The sequence below is a fragment of the Odocoileus virginianus genome, chromosome 11 (genome assembly GCF_023699985.2).
Source record: "Odocoileus virginianus isolate 20LAN1187 ecotype Illinois chromosome 11, Ovbor_1.2, whole genome shotgun sequence".
NCBI classification, from domain to species: Eukaryota; Metazoa; Chordata; class Mammalia; order Artiodactyla; family Cervidae; genus Odocoileus; species Odocoileus virginianus.
The window spans coordinates 17,367,724-17,388,229 of NC_069684.1; the positions used below are offsets into that span (position 1 = coordinate 17,367,724).

Below are 20,506 nucleotides of genomic sequence, written 5' to 3' on the forward strand. Positions count from 1 at the left end.
ATCTGTCTCCTCTACTAGACAGCTAGCTCCAAGACAACAGAAACTAGACCTCTACCCAGGACTGCGTCCCTCTTAGGCAGCATGACGTCTGGAACATAAGAGGCCCAAGATGAACACTGGCTGCTTCTATCCTTCCCTCCCCCTGGTCTTCTGGCCCTTCCTCCTCCTATGTCTTTCCCCATAACTCAGAGTTTCAGACATGGGGGCAAAGGTAACCCTGAGTGGGAGGCCCAGGAGATAAATCCTTCTAGTTTTCCCGCCCATCACCCAGAGTTCTGATTAAGACTGCACAGCAAAGATACCCCAAATCAGTTCTATTTCAGCTTCAACTTCCCATGGCCACTCCTGTGGTTCTGAACTAAGACTGACTCCTCCAGGACCAGTCCGGCCCTAGAGGGTTGGTGGGGGAAGAGGCAAGATGTACAGAACCCCCACAGGGATGTAAACCGTGAGACTTCACCACAAATGCCATCTGAAGTGTGAAACAGTCACACCTGTCACTCTGCCTTCCAGTCACTGTCCCAGAGCTTGAGGCCAGGGAGAAAAGCCACGACCTTGAGCCCCTCTCCTAACCATTCTGTCACCAAGGCCCAGGCTCCTGACAGAAGAGTGGCAGCCGAGACGGGAGGAAATGAAAGGCAAGGGGGAGGACATCAGAATTCAGCCTTTCCTGTCAGTTCTCCTCAGAGAGAGAATTGGAGTGGTCCTCCTGACTGGACATTCCTACCGAGGGCAAGGGCACTCTCCTCAGCCTCCTTTCTAACGCCCGAGCCCTCTGACTTCTGTATGTTTGTGTGATGCAGGGGGCCAGAAGACAAAGAGAATATTTTTTTTTTTTTAAAGAAGAATCTGGAAAACAGTGTTGATGAGATTAAAAATGAAGGCCTTTGTTTCCACTTTTACTTGGAATTTCTTTATTGTTGTTGATAACAACCACAGGAGTATTTGACTAGTTCAGATAAAATTAGATACCTCTAAGAAGAAATAAGATATACCTCACATTCAATTGGAGGAAACTTCTGTCTTCAAGCAAAATGACAACTAACGGGAAATTTTAAATCAGCCATAGTCATGGAACCTGCAATAGGTTGCAGTGAAACTTGTCTGTGTGGTTGTTAGTTTAATTGAGATAAATGACGATTCTGAATGAGGCCTGGTATTTGGAATATTTTCAATTTTAAATATCTTTTTTAAAAGGCGCTCAAGGTGCTTTAGGTGTATTTTAACATTTATCTTCATAACATCACTGACCTGGGGGAAAGTATTTTTGCTCACCGATTTCGTATTTTGCTTCACTGTCTCTCAAAACACTCTGGCTGAGACAGCTGTGTTGTACAGGAGACACCGCACGGGTTTAGATGGCTGATGATGTAATACAATGAAAATCCCGGCCCCTCCGCTTAGGAAGTGTTTGGCCTTGAGCTCGTGACTTAATCTCTTTGAGTTTTGGTTTCCTCATCTGTAAAACGGAGATGATATCTGCCTTGCTTTGTGTTTCTATACATAAAATGATGTATGCAAATGCTGAGATAGTATATAAGGGCTTCCATATTTGAGATAAGACATGCAAGCTATAAGTAAAATGTGAACCCACATCACCAGCAGCAGCATCGTCATTACTGTATTTTCTTGTTGTAAGACCTGGTGAGGAAGGCAGTGGAAGGCATTTATTTCATAAATGAGATTTCATAAAGGAAAGCTGAGATGGTTTAGGTATCACCTAGTATCATACTGAAGGATCAGAGAGGGAATGTATATTAGGGTGAGGACCAGGACCCCAAACCCTGAATCATTTAGTCCACTATATTAAATTATGTTTCTATATAAGTTGCACATATATTCTAGTCAAGTAATTTTTTTTATTTTTTTTTATTATTTTTTTTATTATTTTTTTTTTAATTAGTTGGAGGCTAATTCTGATTTATTTCTTAACACCCCAGTGGCCTGAATATAATCCGGAAGTAGCAGATTCTCACCGCCAGAGGCAGTGGAGTATAGCTTCAACTGAGCCCTGAATCCGGAGTTGACCAACCAGGACCCAAACTCAGCTCAGCACATTCCATCTCTAGGACCATGGACATGTGGCTTAGCTACGTGGGTCTCAGTTTTCTCTCCTGTTAAAAATAATAAACACGGAAAGCTGGACAGAGTGATCACTCCCCCAGGTCTAAAATTCGGTGGCCAAGTCTTAGTGACCTCAGACTTAACTTCCTTCGTACATTCTCCTGGAGCCCAGCACACCCTCTTGTTCCTTCCTGCATCTGCCCTGCTCCCTTTGGTGATCTCTCTTCACTCCTCCTATCTGTTACTTTCTGACTTCAGGGGAACAGACATTGATCAGTACTGCTGCATTTCACATTTCACACAGAACTGTACATTATATTGACAGTAACAGACAGAAGTACACAAAAGTTCTACCCAAGGGAGGAGATGTACATCACACACAGAACGGAAATGTAGACACGCCCTTTAATTCTCAAGTCTCTCCTGTAAATCTGGAGAATGAACATTAATGCCATGGCCACCTCTGCATTGCAGTCCTGCCTCAGACTTTTCACCCCTGCTGCCCTCTTTCACACACACTCACGCACCTGCCTAAGACTGCATGCATTTAACTGCCTTCAAATGGGAGCTTCAGACCCAGGTGGTGGCCGAGCTTAGAGAGTACCTGGTCATCACGTCTTTCCCTCTGTTACCCTGAATGAATGTAAAGCCAGAAAAATGCTCCCAAACCAAACCACCTGGGCATTCTGAGCTTCCTCCACTCCCCCTGGCTTTCCACCCTCCTTGTTGACACCAAGACCAACACAGGACCCCACGAGTTCTCTCCATTGTGAGCTTCTGTCAATCCGTGCAGGTGACAAGAAGCAACACTTAAGGAAACAGAAACCAGCCCAACGGCAACGTCATACACCAGAACATAGTAAGTATGTACTTACATAGTAAATACCTACTCTAATCACGCAATAAATATCTGTAGAATGAATCAACGATGAGTCTCAATAGAGAAAAGGGATCAAGGGTCTATGTAATAAGAAATGATCTCCCACCCAAGGAGCAACTGCAGCTCAACTGCCTATCAACTACTAGCTGGGACTCTCATCTGAAATCTCCCCAAAATAAAGTTTATCATCATCAAAGAGCAAAGAAGAGACCTCCAAAAGCTCCACGTTTTGCCTTCTGCCCACCTCCTCCCTGAGTCCAAATTCCACATCCTAACTATCTTTTCCATCATGAACCCATCTGGAGGGAAATGCAATTAAAACAGAAAACTCATGTTCTGACAAAAGGAGAAGCTGCAAGCAGCAGCTGTGTTCCCCCAAAGTGGAGCTAGAAACGAACGAGGAGCTGGTGAGGAGGTGGAGGGCTTTCAGACGAGCAGCCCAACTCCACTGGGAGAGAGAACTTGAGAAGCGGTCTAGCTTAGGGCTAGTGGAGCACCCCAACATCAGGATGAAGGCACCCGAGATCTCGTCTCCTTCTACTGCCTCAGTTCCCTTGAGCAGCTCCTACCCCTACGTTGCCTCATGTGGCCTCAGTTTCCCCATCTCTGAAACAACAAGCTCCAATGACTCCTCCCTGTACCCAGCCCTTCCCTGCTCCCCACCCCCACTTGCTTCACCCACTTAGAGTGGAGAGAATGAGTACAAGACAGGTCTGTAAAAGCTCGCCAGGCTCACTGGCACGGAGATGCTATATAAATCCCAAGTGCTATCATTCTAGTACCAAGAGATTTAAATTGGGCTGGGGGCCCCGGGACTGTGCTATCAACACCTCCCCCACATTCTCAGCACTGGGGAGACGGTGCTGGGGAAGGAAAACTGTGCTTTCCTCGATCTTTAACTGCTCGGGAATGCATGTATTAGGGCGGCCTCCTTACAGAAACCCTCTAAAAATACCTATCGATGTATATTTAGCTCCAGATAGCGTCCTCCTACCAACAGGCTCCAAGCTGAACCACTCTGCTTGTGCCATGGTGAGAAGCTGGGGACCTCCAATGGCAGCTCCCAGCCCTTCTGCGGCACCTCCTCAGGCTCTTCTCCTCCCCGTTCCCTTTACCCTTCATCCTTCCTCCCTCTGCAGGGTGAGGCACCTCCTCCCAAACTGCAGCTCAGGGTATGGCAATGGTTTCCCTCTCTCTTTTCCATACTCGTTACTCAAAGTGAATTTCAGGATGAAAAAGACCTGCACGGCATCGAGCACAGGGTTAGAACCAATCACTGCTCAAACCAGTCCCTGCTCAAAGCCTTCAGTGGGTCCCTCTGCCTCTGGCTCCACTAGGAGCTCCTCCCACGTGGCCTCAGCTGGCCCATGCTGCCCTCTCTGGGAGCACTGCTCAGTATTCCCCTGGCCAACTCCCCGGAAGCATCCTGTGTGCTCTCTCTCAGCTTCAAGGATTTGTATGAAAATTCTCTTACCCAGAAAAGCTCTTCCACTTTTCTTTGTCCAAGTCCTATCGGCCTGCCCTCACATCCCAATTTCAATGTTACTTCCTCTAGGAAGTCTTCTCCAGTTCCCAGAGCTAGACTGGTGCCCTTCCTCTGGGTTTTCATGACACCTGGCCCCCTGCTGGGGACACTCGGCCCTGCACCACCCACATGCAGCACAGTGCCTGGCACACCGTGGGTCCTCAACGCTATCTCCTGAAGAACTTGAAGGAAGACAGAGGGGTGGGGACAGGTGGTCACCTGGGCCCTGGAATGGTGTTGGTGGAGGAAGGAGGCTCAGATACACCTGCCCACTCTTCAGAGTTAGTACTCACGTATTTGCAGCTAACAGACTAGCCAAAAGAGGTCACCTCCCACAGAAAAGCTAGCAAAACTGATTGTAAAGTATGTTCTGAGCAATAAAGAATAAATGTCATTTTTGCAATATGGCTCAACAGATAACAGCTTTCATTACATGAAAAATGCGGTGTGAGGCAATAGTGCCCTTCTCTCCATATCCCTCCACCTGCCCATAGCACCTCTAGGAAGTTGGGTCGTCAATATTCAGCTCTGACCCCATCCCTTGCACTCATCACTCAGGAAGCAATCCCAAAAGGTAAGCCTGAGAGTCCAGTAAACAGGCCAAACAACAGGAAGTCCAATATCTCTTATTCACCTAGAGACTCAGTTCCCAGTTCCCATTTCTCTAACGGAGTGATCTGGATTCAAGCAGCTGGGCTGGGTCATAGCTACCTGAGAGAGCTGTAGGTAAGGCTCGGCTTGGACAGAACAAGGAAAGGACAGGGAATAGGTGACCCCCTCTGACTGACAGTTTCAGGGTGCCCCCAGCACCCTCCTTCACATCCAATCGGTGACAAGAGAAATCTGGCATGGACCAAGTGATTCCATTCTACTAGCATTTATTAAGTACCTACTCTAATCATGCACAGACATGAACAGGGTTCAAAGACACAATCCTGGCCCTCACTTTCCTATTCCTACCCATGGGTTAGGAGTGCCTCTGAGTTCTCATTCTCCCCTATCATTAGACCATCTATTCTAGGGGCTGTGACCTGTTTTTAAGGCTAATATGTAATAATGACTTCAAATAATTTAGAATTATCCAGGTGGCCTAACAAATATTTAGAAATAGCATCTCTTGAATTGTTACCAATATAAGAGAGATCCCAAGTTATGTAAGGAAATAATTTGTTAAGAAAATGAAAGTGAAGTGAAAGCATTACTCACTCAGTCATGTCCAACTCTTTGTGACGTCATGGACTATAAGCCCACCAGGCTCCTCTGTCCATGGAATTCTCTAGGCAAGAATACTAGAGGGGATAGCCATTCCCTTTTCCAAGAGATCTCCCTGACCCAGGGATTAAAGCCAGGTCTCCTGCATTACAGGCAGATTCTTTACCATCTGAGCCACCATAATTTGTTAAAAGAATGGAAAATTCACTGTCTTTTAGAAGAAATGAGAATACATTAATCTTGGTGTTTCTCAGTTCCAGAATTTGAGTGTTCAACAACATACAGTTTGTTGAATAAACGGATGGATGGATGAACAAGCCAATTTATGAAACAAGGTGGAACTTCTAGTTCAGTTTTTACACATGAAACATGAGAGTTAAGTAACGTGCCTTCTTAACCACAGAGCAGGGAGCTGGCTGTATTCCAAGCCCATGGAGAGAAGTCTTAGGATGGACACATAGGGCTCTAGTCCTCTTCAAGTCACATGTAAAGCTTCAGCTCTGGCTCCGGGACATCCACCTGATTATACTGCTCCCTGAGCCCATCCCATATGGCTTGAAAGGGGCCGAAGAAACACACAAGCAGAGAGCTGCGGAGCCTGTGAGGTGGTGAGGTCACTGACAGCGCGGGGAAATGACTGTTGAAGAAGGAAGTTGGAGCCAGAAGATGTGGGCTCAAGTCCGGCTCTAGCACCTCCTAGTATATCATGTACCCTCTCTGAACCTTGGTTGCTTCATCTATAAAATGGGGATAACAAGATCCCATTTGGGAGATTATGAGGGTTCTATGAATAATGTACATAAATTAACTCTGAACCATGAACTGCCTCAGCTTACAGACCTAAGAATTCTGAAGGTTAGCAGGTCTGGCGTTCAGGCAGAAGGCAGTGGACCAGGCCCCCCAAGCCCCTGTCTCTGAACAAAGGACATCAACGGTAGGTCTTTGGTTGAGTCAGCTGTCTGGCACCTCAGCTCCCTCCCTACCTCCCATCACACACTGAGAGCTGAGAAGCTAGACAGCCTCAGCCCGAGGCGATGTCCCGCTCCAGCAGTGTCAATACCCCTCTGCCCTGGAGGCAGATGGAGGGGATACCTGGAGCTGAGATGAGAAGTCAGAGCGGCCAGCATGGGCTGCTCATGGGATGGGCGTCAGGAAGCCTGGAGAAGCGGCTGCACCAGCAGGGGCGGCACACCAGCCCTGGGTCAAAGGACACGTCCCAACTCTGGATCCGCTGTCAAGCTGCCGGCGGTCCTGGGCTGAGCACTTACCCCCTCTGACTACTGGATGACTCCGATCTCAAATCTGATCTACCTGCTTCCCTGGGCTTGTATGACAACATATTCACTATAGCTAAGACCCCAAGAGTTGTTAGGTGCCCCGTGGTTTTACTCACCACCAAGAGAGATGAATGCTGTCAATTAAATTTTATCATGCCATTATTGTAAGATGCAGGCTGCATATTTTAGACATGCACCAGCAGGAGAAAAATGCATTTTAGAAACAACGTGACATGGTAGATGAAAGCACTGTCCAAACAGAAGACAAGTTTTGATTATCCATTCCCATGGGATAGAATCACAACTCTGAGCTTGGATCTCAAGAGTGCCACGCCCCTTCCCTGGAAAGAAAGAGTAGGTTCAGCAAAGTCCTATTGGTTCAGATGGATGGCAGTGGCCTTTCAGCAAAGTTTGAGGAGCTGCTAAGAATGGCAGATACCAGGGCTGGTGGGAGAGAAAGCAGAGAGGACCAAGTGGCTTGGCCCAGGGCTCAGCCCCATGCCCACTCGTGTGCACCCCGCACTAGGGGACACAGGGGGCCTTGCTGGTTACACTGATGAAGGATTCTGCTGACCTCTACAAATCTGCCCCTTCAATCATGTGCCAGCGCTCACTTGAAGGCCAAGTTTATGGCTCCCACCAGCTTCTCCTGTCCTTCAATGCCAGTTCCTCCATCCTCCCCCACACATCTTAGGCCCCACCCCAGCAAGGCAGATTCTCCTCTAGAAGAACTTCAACCTGTCACAACGCCTCTTAAAATGTGACACCCAAAAGATGTACACTGGAGCATCTTTAATAATTATTCATAACAGCCAAACCCAGAAAGCAACCTAAGTCTCAGATAATTGCAAAAATGGATACATAAGCTGAGTACATCTACTTCATAAACTGCTGAGCAGTCTTTACCGCTTTTTACCAAAATATAGAGTAACATGTACTATGCCCATAATATACTGAGAAAATGCAGCAAAATTACAAGCATTGAAAAGAGAGCTTGCTAAGCATTAAAAAGGCCGGAAGGAAATACCACAAAATAATCAGGAATTTTTCTTAGTGACTTTTTTTCTTTTTTTCAGTATTTTCCAAATTTTCCTTATTGAACATAGAATAGTTTGAAATGAAAACAAATGGACTAGACAGGAAATTTCAAATGGCCTCTGACACATATAAGACTTAGTGAGACTAAGAATTCACATAATTTTAACATTTAACCCAGACATTACAGTAGTCTTTTTTTAAACAGATCATATTTCTAAAATGACTCAGACTCATTTAAGGCCTTTTACTGTATAGATCTTCCATGACTTACAATAAGGTTACACCCCAATAGACTCACCATAAGCTGAAAACAACAATAAGCTGAAAACACATTTAATACACCTAACCTAATGAACAATGGAAACAGTGACAGACTTTATTTTCTTGAGTTCCAAAATCACTGCAGGTGGTGACTGCAGCATGAAATTAAAAGACGCTTGTTCCTTGGAAGAAAAGCTATGACCAACCTAGATAGCATATTATAAAGCAGAGACATTACTTTGTCAACAAAGTAAGTCAACATTTAGTCAAAGCTATGGGTTTTCCAGTAGTCATGTATGGATGTGAGAGTTGGACTATAAAAAAAGCTGAGAAACAAAGAATTGATGCTTTTGAATTGTGGTGTTGAAGAAGACTTGAGAGTCCCTTGGATTCCAAGGAGATCAAACCAGTCAATCCCAAAGGAAATCAGTCCTGAATATTCATTGGAAGGACTGATGCTGAAGTTGAAGCTCCAATACTTTGGCCACCTGACGTGAAGAACTGACTCTCTGGAAAAGACCCTGATGCTGAGAAAGATTGAAGGCAGGAGGAGAAGGGGATGACAGAGGATGAGATGGCTGGATGGCATCACTGACTCAATGGACATGAGTTTGAACAAGCTCTGGGAGTTGGTGATGGACAGGGAGGCCTGATGTGCTGCAGTCCATGAGGTCAAAAAGAGTTGGACACAACTGAGTGACTGAACTGACTGACTGACTGAACCTAATAACAGCATAGCTGAGCCTAGTTACATGTTCTTAGAACACTTCCATTAGAATACAGTTAGGTAAACTCACGCAACACAAAGCTAATTTTTTAATTAAGTGTTGAATATCTCATGTAATTTATTGAATGCTATACTGAAAGTAAAAAACACAGTGATAACCCTCATGATCTCAGGGTTGACTGGGAGCTGTATCTGCCACTGCCTAGCATCACAAGACAGTACCACACTCCCTGTGGAAAACATCAAAATTCAAAGTTCAGTTGCTACTGGAACAGTATTGCTTTTGCATCATCGGAAACTAAAAAAAATTGTAAGGTAAACCATCATAAGTTGGGGACTGTTTATATAGTATATATTCTTTTAGGGACATTTAAAATATTCCCAAACTACTAATATTAGCAAAAAGTCAAAAGACAACAATTGTTGGTGAAGATGTGGAGAAAAAAGAACTCTCATGCATTGTTGGTGGAAATGTAAATTGGCACAGTTACTCTAGAAAATAGCATGGAAATTCCTCAGAAGAATTAAAAATAGAGTTGCTATATAATCCAGTAATTTCACTTCTGGTTATTGTGTCCAAAGAAAATGAAATGGACATTTCATGTCCAAAGAAAATGAAATCATTATCTTCAAAGAGATGTCTACAGTTCCATGTGCATTGCAGTTCATTCACAATAGCCATATATGGACACAACCTAAATTTCCATCAGTGAATGAATGGATAAAGAAACTGTGATACAGATATATGTGCACGCACACACACATAAGAATATTATTCAGTCTTTAAAAAGGAAATCTTGCTATTTGCAACAACATGGATGAACCCAAAGGACACTATGAAAAATAAAGACAAATGCTGCAGGATCTCAGTTATATTAATTATACTAATTTTTTAGAAGTCGAAGTCATAGTAACAGTGGGAGGAATGGTGGTTATGAGGGACTAGGGGTAGGGGAAAGGGGAAGCTATTGATCAAAGGGTAAAAACTTTCAGCTACAGATGTATACATTCTGGAGACCTAGTACTCCCCATGGTAAATAATAATGCATATATTATTATATATTATTACTATATTATCATATAGTAAATAATAATGTGTAACATACCTGAAATTTGCTAAAAGTGTAGTTTTCAAGTGTTCTAACCACCAAAAAGAAAAGAGTAACTATGTGAGCTGATGGATATGTTAATCAGTTTGATTGCAGTAATTATTTTACAATGTATCAAATCATCACATTGTATACCTTAAATACAGACAAATTTCATTTGTCAGTCACAGTTTAATTAAGTGGGGATAAAACCCACAAGACATCACCCAAGTGTACTACAGTCTATACCATGTACTTCTGAAACACTAGGCAGAAGTATCTTTACACACTAAATCACACTTTAAATGCAGTAGTAGCATTTTCTTTTAGAAAAATAACCTTCAGAAGATCCTTTTGTAAGACAACAGATGTTTTCAAACATAAAGAGTCATCTCTACTACTTATATGTTCCTTATACTAAGGGGTTCAATGCTCACTAGTTTCTATTTATACATTCTAGTCTATTACCGGAGAAGGCAATGGCAGCCCACTCCAGTACTCTTGCCTGGACAATCCCACGGACAGAGGAGCCTGGTGGGCTGCAGTCCATGGGGTCGCAAAGAGTCAGACACGACTGAGAGACTTCACTTTCACTTTTCACTTTCATGCATTGGAGAAGGAAATGGCAACCCACTCCAGTGTTCTTGCCTAGAGAATCCCAGGGACAGCGGAGTCTCGTGGGCTGCCGTCTATAGGGTCGCACAGAGTCAGACACAACTGAAGTGACTTAGCAGCAGCAGTCTATTACACCTTCAACTTTTCCCCTTTCACTTAATCATAGTTGACATGAAGGTTGAAACGTATGACAATTATATCTGTTGCACAAGACAATGAAAAGATGAAAGTGTTTCTAAACTCTCACTCTTGTCAGATTTTACCTGCCCCAACTCCTCTGAAAAAAAAAAAAAAAAAGAGAAAAAGGTCTTCTTTGCTCCCCTCCGCCTTTGGTCAACAGTAACGGTAGCTCATCTCTCCCCGCTCCTCACTTTTCCACCCAGATCTCAACTTGTCCTCACAGGTTTCAGCTTCTGGGCAGCGGGTAAACAACTTTCCATGCTACACCCTTTGCTGCCACCCCCAGAGGACCCACGGACTGCCCCCTCGCCTGCAGGTACCAAGGGCAGCCTGATACAGAGACACACGGGAAGCCACGAAAGCCTGAGCAGGCATGCTCACACCATCACCAGTCCCAAGGCCGTCGCACATGCTGACAACAGCACCGGACTGGCCCCAGTAGAGGTACACCATATTCATTTTCAAAAATGGAATTAGAAAATATTTAAATAAAAGTACTGCCCTCACATACACCACCTGTGACACAATGTATTGTTACTATGTCAATTTCCAAAGGGATGTGTTATCGAACATTTTCACATGATTCAGTTTTACAGCTTCTCATATTATAAATATGCATAAATCTATAAATAAATAAATCTGCAAATCATTAAAAAAAAATCCTCTGTCGTCAAGACACAAACCCCAACTATCATTTCAGAGAGTATACTTAAAAGAGTCTTTCCCAACCTCCTAAAGAAAACTGCACCTGATAGCATCCTTTGGCCCATTATGGGGGTTGTCCCTCATGCCAAGGCAGGCCGCTTGCCTTGGTGAAAAAACTCATTTGGAAATGCATGTTCAGCGCTAGCAGAGCATGGAATGGGAAACCAGAAGCAGCAGCAGCCAGACCGTGGGTCCACAGCCTCTGTCTAATGCCATGTGCATCTCCAGAACAGCCACACACCCCTGCAGCTGGCTCAGCCATGGCTCAGCACCATGGGAATCTTATCCTTGAACTTCCTCCTCCTCCTCTCCTCCATAGAATTGTCTCCCCGACTCCCAGGCTCCTTGCACCAGCCACTTCACGACCCCACAGGCGCCTCCATGTACAAAGAAGAAACGGGAAGAGGACTCACCCACTGAGGACCACGATGAAGTCCATGACATTCCAACCATTGCGGAGGTACGAGCCTTTATGGAAGATGAACCCCAGGGCCACGATTTTGATCCCAGCTTCGAAGCAAAAGATCCCAATGAAATAGGGTTCTGTCTTCTCCTGCGGGATGAAGAACAGAGGTGCTGCTAAGAGGAGGACTGCTTCAACCAAGGCACTCCCTGCCTAGCTACCCGTCTGCTCTGACTTTTCCTCTCTCCTACAGGACGCCGGGATGCCTGTGCTGAGCCAGCCCCGTGTACAGGTGGGAGGTGAGGGTGCTGCGGGACTCACAGAATACACAGGAGCAAGGAAAGCCAGCTGCAGAAGTGGGTGGATGTGGGGCTCACACCCAGGACCAGCCGTCTTCCCAAGGCGAAGACTGATGGTGCTAGCTTTGCCTTGAAGGGGCTGGCATTCCCACTGCTGGTCATCACTTAACGCTGGAAGCTTAAGAGTCCTTTCTCACCCATGGGTAATCAGACTGGGGCCACTTACCCATTTGTTTGGATTTTAAGCATTTTGTTTGTTTTCTTTAGGGGCAGTACTTTAGACACACGGATAATTTATCTACAGAGAATATGGACAAACATTTAGGAAGTTCAGAACCATGAAGGCACAGAGGCTTTGAGCATCCTTCACCCTCTTTCCTTTACTATCCCTTTTTCCTCTCATTCTCAAAGTCCCCCAGGAAGAAGATAAGACGGAAGTGGACCCAGGGCCTTTCCTTTCTTCTTGCCTGGCTGCCATGCCCTGGAGACACAGAACTTCCTGGGAGCAGGAATTTAAAAGGTCAGTCCTCTTTATGAACCCCAGAGGGACTTGTCACCAATCTGTTGCTCAGCAAAGAACAAACTCACAGAAGTGTAGAGTAGGAAAAGAGAGAAGGGGGCCAGGTGATGAAGCAAAGGATAGGGAAACCAGGGAAGAAGAGGAACAGGGGAAAGAAAGATGAGGAGGGAGGCACCTACCAGTCTGCGGGACATTGGGGTCTTGTCGTCCTCAGGAAGATGTTGCTCCAGGGCCAAGACGATGCAATTGGCAATGATGGTGGCCAAGATCATGTACTCAAACGGCGTGGGAAAGGAGGAGTTAAGAAACAGAATCACCAAAGAGAGGACAGCCTCCAAGAGGGCTGTGTACATCTACACACAAACTTTATCAACCCACATCGTGTCTGTGCAGTCAGCATGATTGACAGGAGCAGACAGGCAGGCAGAACAGTGGCTGGTCCTTTGCACATGGAACTAGAACCGTTTCTGATCAGACTCTGAACACAAAGCATCTTCTCAAGGAAAGGAAGAATTCAGTCAGTAAACAATGTATTAGGCATATGGCAGACATTCCAGATTCTTAGTGAATTCAGTGACATATCCGGGAATTAACCAGGGCCGAAAAAGGAAGTGGGACAGACAGAAGAAAAAGCAATGATGCTGTTGCAGGCTCCATGTTCTTCTGTCTTCAAACCACTGATCCAGCAAGGACCCAGCTGCGGCTGTCCACGGCTGTCTCTGGGAATCACACCTGGAGTGCATTCTCTAGAAGCTCTGCTCAACTGAATAGAAGAAGGGCCCTTAGAAAAGAAGCCATTCTCTCCAGGAGCTCCCTTTTATTTTAATATCCAGTCCAGGATAATTTTTAATGGGTCTGAGAGAAACTAGTTTTGTCCCATCTTATTTTCTCCTAAGCTTCTACATCTAAAGGAAGCAGAGATATATATCATGAGCCTGCATCCAGTGCACCAAAGTCAGGGCCTCTAGGAATCAAACTACAAATGAGTGGATAATGAATTCAGGCTTTGTTTTCTGTTGCATTTTTCTGAAGAGAGGTGAGTGGGCTCCCTGTGACTTTTTGAAAAACAGGACTGTGTTTCCAGTGCCAGCATCCTGGCTCCTGCAGAAAGGTTGTGCTGTAAAACCAGGGGTAGGCGGGAGTGGGGAACTTCTAGAAAAAAGGAGAGGGAATCACCAGCTCCAGAGTCATTCTGCACATGGGATTTCATTCTATAACCACTGCTGTGACAAACAGGAATGAACTGCTGCTGCTGGTCTTGCTGAGCAACCTGTGATCTGGCAGTGTCTGGAATCCAGGCGGGAGCAACAGGTAGTAAGTGCAGTGAAGTGGAGGGAGGGGAAGGGACCTTGTCTCCCCCCCCCCCCCCGCCCCGCCCCCATTCAGGCTGGCTGTGCAGGATGTAGGGCCCAGAGCCCTCCCTACGTGGCACAGAAGGAGGACAAACCATAAACACGTCCCCTGATGCCTCGCCATCCCCACCAGGTTATATGTGGCCGTGAACATCAATGGTCAAAGGGCACTTGCACATCCCTGACAGACGGAGGGGAGGGGGGTCCATGCAGGATGCAACTCGCCCACCAGTTGCTCTGGTCCTGATGCTAGAATGGTAAGTTGCAGGGGGTGAGATGGTTGGCTTGCATCCAAGCCTCTGGAACTTTTCATTTTCACTTAGCAGCACCTCCTCCCTGCCCCTATCCATCCCTGAGTCACAGCCCCAGCAGCTGGCCGTCTTCCCTTCCCACACACCCAACATTCGCCCAGGACTCATACCCTCAGGACAGTTCTGCCGGCGTCTGCTGTCCTGCAGGGTCAAGCAGCCAGATCTGAAAACAGGATGAGGCTTGGAGAACCTCAGAGCCAGCCTCCTGCCTCCACACCCCGCCGTGCTCACTGAAACCCGCTCAGTCAGAGGAGAGCCTCACTGCACTGCACAGAAAGAGAAAGGCCCCTAGCCATCTTGCCATTCCTCCTGCTTCGGTCTCTCTGGGTACCAAGCTAGGCCCCTGAGAGCCAAACACTCTAGCAAACACACATCAGAGATGCTCATCTCACTTAACGTGCCTCCTTTCTTGCGACAAATCCCCCCACACAACTCATCCAGGCATACTAGGGACCACTGATCACAGCAGGGAGTTCTCCTTCCCATCACAGGCTTTAACCCAGAGCTCTGAACAAGTCCAGAATGACCAGGACTCAGTGTCCCATAAGCCCTCTGAATAGGCTATAGCCTGTCCTGGGCTTGGTTCAAGCACTGATAATCTCCCAGATCCGAATGGTAAAATGGAGATGGGAACAGGGCAGAATTGGTCTGGGAATCCTTGCCCTTTCCTGAGAACACCCTCAGCGAATGTGTGTAAGATAGAGAACCAAGAACATGACAACAAGCCACAAACAGCAACAGAAGTGGAGGACATTTGGGCATGTTTCTAAGATGCAGGCCACGGAATATTAGCGCTGGGAACTTGCAATCAAATGCACGTGGGAAAGTCTGGGTTCAGTCAAGGTGAGCAGGTTTCCTCCCAGCAGGATTCTTGGGGCCTTTAGTACTACTATACACAAACTGCCCCCCTCCCCCAAAGGGGGCTGGCAGCAGTGCATGGCACTCCCAAACTTCTTCATCACAGAACCCTTCTGTCAGAGCATCTCTCTTGGGGATGCTGTTCCTAGGAACACATCTGGGGAGCCCTAATACAAAGGGCAGAGCTCACTGCCAATCCCCAAGGGTCAGGGAGATGAGCACGGTGGCTCTGGAAGGAGCGAAACTAATGCATCTTTCACCTTACGCTGTGTCCTTGTTTCTAACAAGAATGTTCAGAAAGTCTTGGGCTTGACCAGCCCTTCACCATGACTGGAAGGACCATGCAAGCTCAGCAGGTCCAAGGAGCCCAGCACGTGACCTGGGAAGTAGGACCAAAGACACACATGTTCTCATTCAAGCTGCAGATAAGTCTTGAGTTCTCACCAGTCTACTGGGGGTTCAGACTTCTTCTCCTGAACACCCTAGAGAGATAACCACAGACTTGAAAGTAAAGGAGCTCTGAGTTGCTGACCTCCAGGCAAGGCCGCTCCTGGCGGCTGTGCATCTCCAAGGCTTTCCACCCTGCAATGCCCACGCGGGCTGTCGCAGCCCCTCTGCCACCCATCCTCACACTCACTTCACACCTGCATCCTCCCAGAGAACCTAAGCACAGAGCTCCCTGCTAGGACCAGTTAGCTCACCTATCCCAGAATGTCCAGGTGCAGACAGCTCAGCCTTGTAGACACAGGGCTAGCCTCCTCAGCAAGGTGTGGCCATCACCATACAGGACACTCACAGCAGGAGAGAGGCTGACAAGCTAGACTTCCTGTGACTGGCCAGGTATCTGGATGGCTGAGAATTCACAAAGGCTCAATAAATGGCACCACCCAAGGCCTAGGAGGCTAGAATCTAAAAGCGAGAGTTTGGTAATTCACAGGTTCTGAGAAGACACTCTTTCCACATCCTCCCAACCCTCTGCCTTCAGTCTGATGTCTAAGGGCCCATTCAGAACAGTGATCCTTTGGCTTAAAATTTTGAATGTGTCAAGTACACACATCCTTGAGAGGGATGTTCCTTTAGGCCTTGTAGAGCACCTTGACCTCAGGATGAATTCATGTCTGGAGCACTGAAGCATCTGGATCAGGTAAAAGAAAGAAGGGGGCCAGGGAAATCTTAGGAGAGGAGAACAGGAGAGATCACCCAATCCTACCCAGGCCCCAGCCACTCCCCCTTGGAGCTCTTCCCTTCAACTGCCCGTCTGCCTCTCTTTCTGAACAAAGTACAAAGAATGGGCCCTTACATCTCAGTGCTTTCACTTCATCCTGCAATGGCCTTTCTCCTCTTCTCTTGGTCATATGTCAAGATCAAGGTGAAATATCACCTGGCCTGTAAGGTCTTCTCCCTGTGCCCCCTGGCTCTCTGCAGGGTGCAATTTCATCATCACATTGATCTCCCCAAAGAAACTCTACCTGGAAAGCAGGGGCAGGGTTTGTTCATGTCTCCACTGGCGGGGCTCAGCAGAGCTCCAGACACAGAGGAGAAGCTCACTCAGTGTTAAGCGCAGGCTAAATGAAAGGGAGGTGTCCCCGTCTGCGAGCAGCAGCTCCGCTGAGGAGACATCATAATGACCAGGCTGTAGTCACTTCCACTGGCTTGGAGCCCCACCTCCGGGAGCTAACGCAGGGGCACTGCTCCCGGTCTTCCTGAAACAGAATTTCAGGCCCTTAGCAAGGGCTCTGATGTATCTCCCAGGGGAAGAGCCTGGGCTGCAAGGAAGGGCCCGCAGGGCACAAGGATGTACCTCACAGGCTAGACAAAGACATGCTCAGAAAGGTCAAAGGCAACTCCATGTTGCCCAGGCCTCAAAGAGCAACGCCCATCGTGAAACAGAACAGAGGTCCGTCCAGGACTCTGATGCCTCCTGCCCAGGAACTCAATGAGTCCATTACAGTCTGGGCCTGACACCAAATGCAGACTGGAGAACACTTGCTCTCCCTGGTGTCCAGACTGCTGGTGGCCAGAGATCTTGATCAAATGGGGCTGACGGGGCAGTGAGGGAGCCTGCAGGCAAGGGCTCTGCCTAACTCAGGCATTTCTGCACCCCAGTGTCCAGCATGCAGTGGGCACCCTGTAACTGGATTTTAACTAATTAATAAATTAATCAGTCAACTGACAAGTGAACAGCATAGGAAAACCGGAGCCAAAGTTGTCCTTACAAGAGCTACCCATATTTTCTCTATATAGTACACCCATTTGAATGTTGTGTGTTGTATGCCATGTACACATATTTGTTTTTCAGTCACTAAGTCATGTCTGACTCCTTGTGATCCCATGGACTGCAGCACACCAGGCTTCCCTGTCCTGTACCATCTCCCAGGGTTTGCTCAAACTCTTGTCCCTTGAGTCGATGATGCCATCCAACCACCTTATTCTCTGTCATCCCCTTCTCCTCTTGCCTTCGATCTTCCCCAGCATCAGGGTATTTTTCAATGAGTCGGCTCTTCACATCAGGTGGCCAAAGTATTGGAGATTCAGCATCAGTCTTTCCAATGAGTATTCAGGGTTGATTTCCTTTCAGGTTGACTGGTTTGATCTCTTTGCTGTCAAAGAGACTTTCAAGAGTTTTCTCCAGCACCAAAGTGTGAAAGCATCAATTCTTTAGCGCTCAGCCTTCTTTATAGTCCAACTCTCACATCTGTACATGACTACTGGAAAAACCATAGCTTTGACTATACGGACCTTTGTTGGCCAAGTGATGTACACATATTATCTCTTCAAAAAAAAGAAACCAGCATGCATAGAAGATCCCTTTAATGAAAAAAAAAGATTTGCTAAGAGCAAAGGAAAAAAATCTCTCTTGTTAGAAGGATAAGGAGTTTTCTTGGGGTAGTAGGATTTCTTCTTTGCTCCTTAATGCATTGTGTTATAATGAGCATGTATTCATATACAGTTGTGAAATCAATTAAAGCTAGATTTATTCTGAAACAAACAAGTAAACAAACCAACATAAAAACCCATACCAACCTGAGGGTCATAGAAATTATTAGCTCAAGATTTCTGAGAGGGTCAAATGCAGGAGAACAAAGAGACTGAACCAAATGAGGAAATGGCCATGGAAGTTCTTTGAAACCTGCAAAGCTGTCTCCTCTGCATCTGTCTAGCCGTCTGCTTGCTAGGGGCCTCATTTTATAAACTTTCTTGGCAAGCTCCCCGAACACCCCTTCACTCCTTTCTCCCTCTGAGCCCATTAATGAGGACCTGTGTCACTCCAACTCTCCCTTCCCCGTCTCACAGCTTCAAGACAATCATTAGGGAAATGATAAAAATAGGTTTCCTTATTGATTTATCTCCGTTACCCAATGCTCCTTCCTTCGGATGGTTGACTTGTTTCCTTAGCAACACAGTTAATTCAAGCAGCATGGCTTGGCCCGCACACCTGCTGTTTGTTCATCTCCTGTCCTGAAGCCCAGCGAGCCAGAGCAGGGGACAGGGAGGGCTGCCCTCCCGGCGAGCCACTGGCTGGCTGTCCACAGAGCCGTGGGTGCCCAGCCTGGGAGCTGTCTTCCTTCTACCCACCCAGCAGGGCTTCCCCATCAATACCCCTCAGGGACTGATGCGCAGGTACAGGACTGAGCAGGACTTGGGACCCACACAGCAAACCTGGGTGCCCCCAGAGATAAGCATCTCTACACCACCTGGATGTTGGTCCTAGGTCCCTTCTGCTCTCAGCAGAGTCATCTCAGAGCTGTGAGGCTGGAACTCCGCGGAGACTGAATGAGCTCAGAGGGGCCGAGGGTCCACCAGGGACAGGCAGGTAGATGGAATGCTGTGCTCTCATTCCAACCCCAGGGCTGGTAGAGAATGTGCTTTTGTGGGGGGCAGCCTGTGGGTGCCTAAGTCATTCCTGTAAACTCCTGGGATAGTCCAGAATAGCACAGTCTCAGGATAGCAGGCTTCAGGACCCATCTTCATCCCTTACTCCAGGACCAGAGCACGCTCCCTAAGGGCAAGTCTGTCTCCTTTCCTCCTGTCCATCCTCGACTCCTATTTGGGGATGCCCAATTCTAAGAGATGGAAGCAAGTCAGAAGACGGCCTGGGCATCATTGTGCATGATCTTCCACTCCTCCCTCAGCTGCACAGACATATTCTAACAAGTGGAATGTTGACTCAAAGACAGTCTTGGAGCAGGGGGTGCTGCCAAGTCTGTGATTTCTTCAACACCAAAGGGACAGTTTAAAAATGAATCATAGTGAAATCTAGCTATCCAAGACCTTCAGGCCGCCTTTTTAATATGAGAAGAATCAGGACCTCCCTCAGACCTGGAATGCAATGGAGAACACGTAGCTTGGCAATGGAAACCAGAGCCATTGTTCTCCATGCAAAAGTCACCCCAGCATGGTACTCAAATCAGGGAAAGCCACCACCACCCATTCCTCCAGAGCCAAACAAGGACAACATAAGGATCAAAGTCTAAGATGACACGTGAATATGCACATACTACTTTGTATAAAATAGATGATCAACAAGGGCCTACTGTATATATAGCATAGCAAACTCTGCTCAACACTCTGTAATGACCTATAATGGAAAAGAATCTGAAAAAGAACAGCTACATGTACATGCATAACTGAATCACTTTACTATACACCTGAAATGAACACACATTGTACATCAACTATACTCCAATATAAAATAAATATTTTTTAAAAGAAACCTTTGAAAACTGTAAGGTGCTATACACATGCACAGTCATTTTCATTCTCCTACTAAATCCATCTTTAAGCATCAGCTGTGGCTTGAAGCTTTGGGGGAAGCATCTGTGAGTGGTCAGAGCCTCCAGGAGTGGGCTGGCTGGCTGCAGCCAGGGGCTGACATTGAAGAGACCCACAGCAATAAAGGATTGAAAAGAAAATTATGGTAATGGGTCTCTGGGAAGAGAGCAAAGACATTTGGCTCAGAACCTCCCGGGAATACGGAAAGCACATCCAAACAGCAGTCCCCAGAGGAGGATTTATGAAGCTGATGGCTCTGATGCAATCTTTCCCAGTGATTAGAAGGGACATTCATCACACCCAAGGCCAGGGCTAAGAACGGGAGGGGTTGAACCATCATAGCGGTCCGAATCTGGCTCCTACAGACCCTGATGGAAATGCAGTGAGATAATGCTGGTGAGATCATATCCCCTGCCTG

At 46.7% G+C, this 20,506-nt stretch overlaps 1 protein-coding gene across 1 annotated transcript in view; it reads right to left on the bottom strand.

The window, feature by feature from the left end:
- Positions 1-20,506, bottom strand: part of CACNA1E (calcium voltage-gated channel subunit alpha1 E) — a 520,667-nt gene that overhangs the window by 286,433 nt on the left and 213,728 nt on the right. The window contains exons 4-5 of the mRNA XM_020908964.2: positions 12,974-13,079; positions 11,986-12,125 (exon numbers count right to left, since the gene is read on the bottom strand). Of these exons, the coding sequence (XP_020764623.2) occupies positions 11,986-12,125; positions 12,974-13,079 (246 nt within the window). The remainder of the gene's footprint in view (positions 1-11,985; positions 12,126-12,973; positions 13,080-20,506) is intronic.